Source organism: Scomber japonicus, chromosome 22, assembly GCF_027409825.1.
Source record: "Scomber japonicus isolate fScoJap1 chromosome 22, fScoJap1.pri, whole genome shotgun sequence".
Taxonomy (NCBI): Eukaryota; Metazoa; Chordata; class Actinopteri; order Scombriformes; family Scombridae; genus Scomber; species Scomber japonicus.
The window spans coordinates 19,713,624-19,721,289 of NC_070599.1; the positions used below are offsets into that span (position 1 = coordinate 19,713,624).

Genomic DNA, 7,666 nt, shown 5'->3' on the forward strand with positions numbered 1-7,666 from the left:
TGATTCCTAGATAAAAAAAATACACCAAATTTTAATCCATCCTCTGTCATCCTAAATTAAAAAAAATACACCAAATTGAATCCATCCTCTGTCATCCTAGATAAAAAAATACACCAAATTTAATCAATCCGTTGTCATCCTAGATAAAAAAAAAACCTTTTGATTGTGTTTAATATTTATGGTACTTTTATCCCCAAATATGATTCTTATATATGTTGGGGTGATAGTTAGACAATCTGGGGGGCAATAGATGGATCATTTATGAGCACATAGCGCTGCGTCTGCCAGCAAGCCAATAAAAAATGTTTCCAGCAGGGATTTAAAAAAACAAACACAGCATCTGCCTGGTAGGGTGCAGCTTCTGGCAGCGTGAGATCTATTCCCTCCTCTTTCTCATTCATCTAAATAAACATTTCTTCTTCTGTCTACCTTTTCTTTTCTTACCTGTGTTACAATTTGAAGGAAGGACGACGACAAAAAGAGGAAAGAGAAACGCTTTCATGTGCCAAAATATGTAAAAGTTGACGTTAATTCCTAAAATACCTTTCAGAAATACTCAAAACATGTCAGACAGCTCTTATCTAACAGCACAGTGTGAACATGTCATTAACTTCCTGTCGTCCTCTCCCGGGTCAAATTGACTCCGTCTGTTTTGACTTGTTCCTTCTTTCCTCCTCTTTCTTCCCTTCTTCCCTCCTTCCTTCCTTCCTTCCTCCCTCCCTCCCTCCCTCCCTCCCTACTTTCCTTCCTCCCTTCTTTCTCTTCTCTTCTCCTTCTCCTTCTCCTTCTCCTTCTTCTTCCCTTCCCTCCTCCTCCTCCTCCTCCTCCTCCTCCTCCTCCTCCTCCTCCTCCTCCTCCCTCCTTCCTCCTCCTCCTCCTCCTCCTCCTCCTCCTCCTCCTCCTCCTCCCTTCCTTCCTCCCTCCCTCCCTCCTTTCCCTATTTCCTCCCTTCCCTTCCTTCCTTCCTTCCTCCCTCCCTCCCTCTTTCCTCTCTCCTTTCCCTCCTTTCCTCTCTCCTTTCCCTCTCCTTCCTCCCTCCTTTCCTTGCTTCCTTCCTCCCTCTTTCCTCTCTCCTTTCCTCCTTTCCTCTCTCCTTTCCCTCCTTCCTCCCTCCTTTCCTTGCTTCCTTCCTCCCTCCCTCCTTTCCTTCCCCTATTTCCTCCCTTCTTCTCCCTCCCTCCCTCCTTTCCTTCCCCTATTTCCTCCCTTTTCTTCTCCCTCCCTCCCTCCTTTCCTTCCCCTATTTCCTCCCTTCTTCTCCCTCCCTCCCTCCCTCCCTCCCTCCTTCCTTCCTTCTTCCATTCCTCCCTCCCTCCCTCCTTTCCTTCCTTCCTCCCTCCTTCCTCCCTCCTTTCCCTTCCTTCCTTGACTCGACAACAGGAGGGTTAAACAAGCTGTCATTTCCACCTGCTTTACCCTCGACTAGAGAGCGAGTGAACCTTCAGAAGAGCTTTAAAAAAACAAACTAAAGCAGCTTAAAGAATGTAGAGCAAAGGTCACCACTGTTTAAAACTAATGTACAACAGAAAAGAAAACAAACAGGTAAACATGACAGCTCAAATATTAGTTTTCAGGTGTAGAAACAAGCATGAGGGATTATTTTAGGTATTTCCTCCGGTGCATGTTGTACCTACTTCTCTCTCTCTCCTCTTGTTTCCTGTCGTCCTCTCTGCCACTAGCTTAATAATAAAAAGGCAAAAGTAGCTACCCAAACAAAGATTTACCTCAATCAACCTGAGGAGAAAACTATTAAAATCGATCTTAACTGACTTTATATTGTGTGAAGGTTTAGCTTCTGTCTGCTAGTTAACAAACAAACAAACGAACCTGGAAAGCTGCTGTGTGCTGGGATGGAAAACCCACTAAGATTTTATAAGCTACCGAACCGAAAAAGTCTTGAAGAGGACAAAAAGTGGAAAACATTACAGAGCTGACCTGCAGCTGTCTTGTGTCATTTATGCATCTAGTGGGAGCGTACCTATGTTCCCCGACGGCGGCTAACTCGATTGCTAGCTCGGCTGCTAACCCCGCTGTTAGCTCGGCGGCTAATTCGGCTGCTAGCTCTGCGGCTAACTTGGCGGCTAACTCATCTGCTAACTCAGCTAACTGGCTAACTGTAGACAGGATCATCCCTATGTTCCCCGGTCACATACAAAGCAGGGAACATAGGACCCGGGGAACATAGGGATGATCCCCATCAACTTAGTTTAGTTTAGTCCGCTTAGCTTAGTTTAGTTTAGCTTAGCTTAGTTTATTTGGATCCCCAATAGCTGTTACCCAGGCAACAGCTACTCTTCCTGGGTCCATGACTTGTAGAACTGAAGTGGTTTATTGCAAGAAAACCCAAAAAATCCATCGTACATCTCATTTTTCGTAGCGCCTCACAATAGCATAGCATACCGCTCAAAAACCTCAGTAAAAATGACACATATGGGTTTATGATGTTTGTCTGTGCCCATGTGGTTTAGTCAAATTTAAAAAGGGGTTAAAATGTGAAAATAAATGGATAAATAACTTGCACACATCCTTTTTTGTGAACCCAGCATCAAATTTCTGCTTTTAATCCATTTTGAGAGAATATATTAGAGGATTATGGTAAAAATGTCTAAGTGGTGTAACCATAAAAACTTTGTACCAAATAATTCAACTTGCTTAAAAACAGTAAATAGTCAATAAAACAGCATATCAACTAGTTTGGCATGATCTTACATTATAACTTTTATATTAAATAAAGCTAATGGAATACTATTGTTCTAAATATTACATTTCATCTGGAGAATCACATCTTTCTTTCCTCCTTTCTTCCTCTCTCCTCCTACTTCTTGTTCTTTCTCTTCTTCCTCGTTTGTTTGTTTGTTTGTTTGTTTGTTTGTGTTTCTTTCTTTTTCATCTTTTTTCCCTTACTGTTCTTTTTTCTTCCCCCCCCCCCTTTATCTTTTTCTTCCTTCCTTCCTTTCTTCCTCTCTCCTCCTACTTCTTGTTCTTTCTCTTCTTCCTTCTTTCTTTCTTTTTGTTTCTTTCTCCTTTTCTTTACTTCTTCCTCCATTCCTTCTGTCTCCTCTTTCTCCCTTTCTTTCCTTCTTCCTCCATTCCTTGTCTCCTCTTTCTCCTTTTCTTTCCTTCTTCCTCCATTCCTTCTTTTTCCTCCCTCCTCCATTCCTTCTCCTCTTTCTTTCCTTTTTCCTCTTTCTCCCTTTCTTTCCTTTTTCCTCTTTCTCTTCCTCCTCCTCCTTTCTTTCTCGGTGGATAAAACATTTAATATTTATCATTCTTTTGTGGTTACACCATTTGACATTTTCAGTATTGCTCATCTTGCCAACCCTCATTAGTCACTGACACCTGTACCTGTACACACTGGTTGAAAGTAAAATACCAGAAGTGTTTGTAACAGACGTTTCAACCACAGAGTAACTCCGCAGGAAACAGCTGATTGTGTCAGTTAGTGCGTAACGTCCTCGTCTGTGTTTACAAACTGTCCTCACTGTATCAGCTGTGAGAGGAGTCATATCTGCCGCTGACGTAGCGCTGAAGGTTTCTACATACTTGAGTTATCTCCGCTGTAGATGTGATGTCACTGTTTGCGTTCATGTAAATCTCATTTTAAATGTAAATAAACAGGTTTAACCCTTTTTTACTGTCGCTGAGTGAAGACCATCAGACCCTGCGGCTGCCTCCAGTACAGCTGCTCAGTGGGCAGCAGGTCAGACTGGGGTTGAACTGGGAAGCGTCCAGGTGTGAGTGTGTGAGTGAGTGTGTGTGTGTGTGTGTGTGTGTGTGTGTGTGTGTGTGTGTGTGTGTGTGTGTGAGTGTAATCAGGGCGTTGCTGCTCTCTGAGGAACTCTCCTCGATAAATAAAAGGTTTAAAAAAAAAAGTGCTTTAAACGACTTTTTCCTTTCTGTTAGACATATAGTAAGAGTGTGAGTGTGTGTTAATGTGTGTGTGAGACTGTGTAAGAGTGTGTGTGTGTGTGTGTGTGTGTGTGTGTGTGTGTGTGTGTGAGTGTGTAAAAGTGTGTGTGTGAGAGAGTATAAGAGATAAGAGTGTGTAAGTGTGTGTAAGTGTGTAAAAGTGTATATGTGTGTGAGAGTGTGCAAGTGTGTGTGTGTGTGTGAGAGATTGTGTTTGTGTGTGTGTGTGTGTGTGTGAGAGTGTTTAAGTGTGTGTGTGTGTGTGTGTGAGAGTGTTTAAGTGTGTGTGTGTGTGTGTGTGTGCGTGCAAGTGTATATGCGTGTGTGTGAGTGTAAGAGGTAAGAGTTTGAGAGTGTGCAAGTGTGTGTGTGTGAGAGATTGTGTTAATTTGTGTGTGTGTGTGTGTGTAAGTGCGTGTGTGCAAGTGTATACTGTATATATGTGTGTGTGTGTGTGTGTGTGTGTGTGTGTGTGTGAGAGAGTGTGTAAGAGGTAAGAGTGTCTAAGTGTGTCTAAGTGTGTAAAAGTGTGTGTCTCTCACCTCCTACAACAGGTAGGCTGGTGTTCTCCGACCGTGACACCACCGTCGGGAGCTGAGTAGGAAACAGAACCAACATGTCCAGAAAGCCGCTGTGAGGCGCCACCACCAGCACCGGCGCCTCCTTCAGGTCCGCCCTGCGACCTTTGACCTTCACCCACAGGAAGCCCAGGCAGAAGAAGACGGAGCGGCTCCAGAACCAGACGATCGGGTGGAGGAGCCAGGACCGCCAGCCGGTGACGGGACGGGAACGCTCCTCCTCGGAGAGACCGGCCAGACGCAGCCGGGCGAAGGGCCAACTGAGGAGGAAGCAGAGGGAAGCGAGGGCGATGCGGAGCGGGAAGAGGATGCTGCCCAGGATGATGCCCTGAGGGGGAGAGAGAGAGAAACCTTCATCATCATCATCATCATCATCATCATCATCAAGTCCTGCATGTTTTAACCACTTATACAACCACCAACAAGACTGAATAGTCAATTTTTATGGCTCCAATTAATGAATATTTGAACCAATAAATTCATTATTTGTCTATAAAATAAAAAATAAAATGCCTGTTATAACTCTTTAAAGTCTAAGGCAACATCTATAAATGTCAAAAGCCAAAAAATATTCAGTTTACTATCACGTCTGACAAAGAAAAAGCATCAAAATTTCCACATTTGAGAAGCTCAACCAAGCAGATTTCTGTCTTCTTTTATTACTAATAATGATAATTTTTGACTAATAATTATTTGATTATCAAAATAGTTGATTCATATTCTGTTAATGGACTAGTGGTTGCAGCTCTAGACACTCAATTTTTCAAAATAAGGTAAATTTTCCAAAATAAAATGTCCAAAATAAACAATTTTATGTCTAAACTGTATTAAAAACTAAGAAAAATTAGTAAATCTGAAGCTGAAAATATTCAGTTTACTATCATGTCAAAGAAAAGCATCACATTTGAGAAGCTTAAACCAGCAGATATATGGCATTTTTGCTTTAAAAAAAAAAAAAAGCCAAAATAGTGAGATTCATTTTCTGATAACCGACTAATCATTGCAGCTCCAGACATGTGTAATCACACTGTATTGTTCATGAATGCAAGCAGAAACAGAATAATCAAACTGGACATAATTTTTATACTTCTGATATGCAACACTGTCAATTATTTTTCAAAATAAAATGTCCAAAATAAACAATTTTATGCCTAAACTGTATTAAAAAAAAAAAAAACTTCACATTTGAGAAGCTTAAACCAGCAGATTTATTTATTTTTTCATTTTTACTTAAAAAAAGAAAAAGAAAATAAAGGAAAAAAAAAGAAAAAAAAAAGAAAAAAGTGCTATTCATTTCCTGATAATTGACTAATCATTGCAGCTCTAGACACCTGAAATAAATTTTTATAGCTGCAATATTGACAAGCTCAACACAATACCTTACATACACCATCACCTTTAAAAATGGTTTTATATGCCAGTTTTTGCATAACTCTGTCACATCCTGGTGCAACATGAGGGAAGTGTATTTTATCACCTTCTGGATACAGCGTTCAGTCATGAGGTCCAGCCCCACTAGTGTGTCTGCCATAATAGAGAGAGTTATGTAACCCTGTGGCATGTTGCTGTTGCTGTTGCTGTTATTGTTGTTGTTATTGTTATCTGTCACGCCTGAAACATTTACGACGTGTCTGCTTTACTTAAGCAACTCAGTCGGTACTGTAGGTGAAAAGACTCTTTTGTTCTCTGAGTGAAAACTGAAATAATAAAAGCATGAATAAATTGGTTTAGATGATTATATATATATATATATATATATAAAAAAAAGGAGCCTAGAAGGGAAATGTTGACTTTATAAATATAGTAAGTAGTTTTATCTAACTGGCATTAAAAGTTCAGTACATCATGTTAGTTGGTTAGTTAAAGGTTTGCTTTGAGGACAAATTCAACTACAACGTAAAAAATACTGTATTTAAAAACATTACTTAACCCTCCTGTTGTGTTCGAGTCAAGGAAGGAAGGGAGGAAGGGAGTAAAGGAAGAAAGGGGGATGGAGGACGGAAGGAAGGAAGGAAGAAAGGGAGGAAAGGAAGGTAGGATGGAAGAAAGAAGTAAGTAAGGTAGGAGGCAGGGAGGGAGGAAAGAAGGTAGAAGGGAGGGAGGAAGGAAGGAAAGAAAGACATAGGAAAGAAGGAAGGGAGGAAGGACGGAGGAAAGAAGTAAGGAAGGAAAGGAGGTAGGAGGGAGGGAAGAAAGAAAGAGAGGGAGGAAGGACAGAAGGAAGGAAGAAAGGGAGATGGAGGAAGGGAAGAAAGAGAGAAGAAGGAAAGAAAGAGAAGGAGAGAGGAAGCACAGATGGAAGGAAGGAAGGAAGGAAGGAAGGAAGGAAGGAACAAACAAACAGTCAAAACATACGGGTCAATTTGACCCAGGAGGACGACAGGAAGGTTAAGTAAAGGGGGTCAAGTATTATAAAGGCAAATGTACTCATTAAAAGTGCTTACTATGCAGAAAATCAGCCTGTGACTTATATATGATATCAGGTAGGGAAGTTCTGCTCCAAAAATATTGAAAAACCTTTAAAAAAAACTTCACTAAATTTTGCATTTTTTGTTCAGAAATTGTAAAGTTTGACCTCTTAATGGGCCTCAAGCTATCATTTATTTTTTGGGGGTCCAACTAAAACATCTGTAACATGATAAGAAACCTCAACCTCAACAGGGGAGCTACTGACTTTATATTATATTTTGCATTTTAAAAGCTTATTAAATTGTGTTTAATGTTATTATTTTTACAAGTAAAGTAACTACAGCTGTCAAATAACTGTAGTGAAGTAGAAAGCACATTATTTCCTTCATTATAAAGTAGCATGAAATGGAAATACTCAAGTAAAATCACTTCTAAATGAACTTACCTGAGTATAAATGTGTTTAATTAAGCTAACACTCCACACTGGTTTAATTAATGCCTGATTGGTTTCAGCTGGTGCCTTTAAGCATTTCAGTCATCTGTAATACAACCTGTTTGACTTCTGTCCTACATTAAGTATGAGTGTCTGCCTCTTTAAGCGACATTTAAAGCAACATAAATCAAACTTTAAAGGCTTTATTTTAAATTATTATTATTTTAATTTAATGTTGAAGCTTTACCCGTATCCTCTGAGCGGTGGTCAGCGTCACGACATGAACGAACGGATGTGGGTACTCCGGCGTTGCTGGGTGACAGTCGTCCCTCTCCAT

At 40.5% G+C, this 7,666-nt stretch overlaps 1 protein-coding gene across 1 annotated transcript in view; it reads right to left on the minus strand.

The window, feature by feature from the left end:
• The window catches only part of lpcat4 (lysophosphatidylcholine acyltransferase 4), a 13,967-nt gene extending 6,301 nt beyond the window's left edge, over positions 1-7,666 (minus strand). Inside the window, exons 1-3 of the mRNA XM_053343138.1 lie at positions 7,577-7,666; positions 4,452-4,815; positions 3,636-3,717 (exon numbers count right to left, since the gene is read on the minus strand). Coding sequence (XP_053199113.1) covers positions 3,636-3,717; positions 4,452-4,815; positions 7,577-7,666 — 536 coding nt within the window. The remainder of the gene's footprint in view (positions 1-3,635; positions 3,718-4,451; positions 4,816-7,576) is intronic.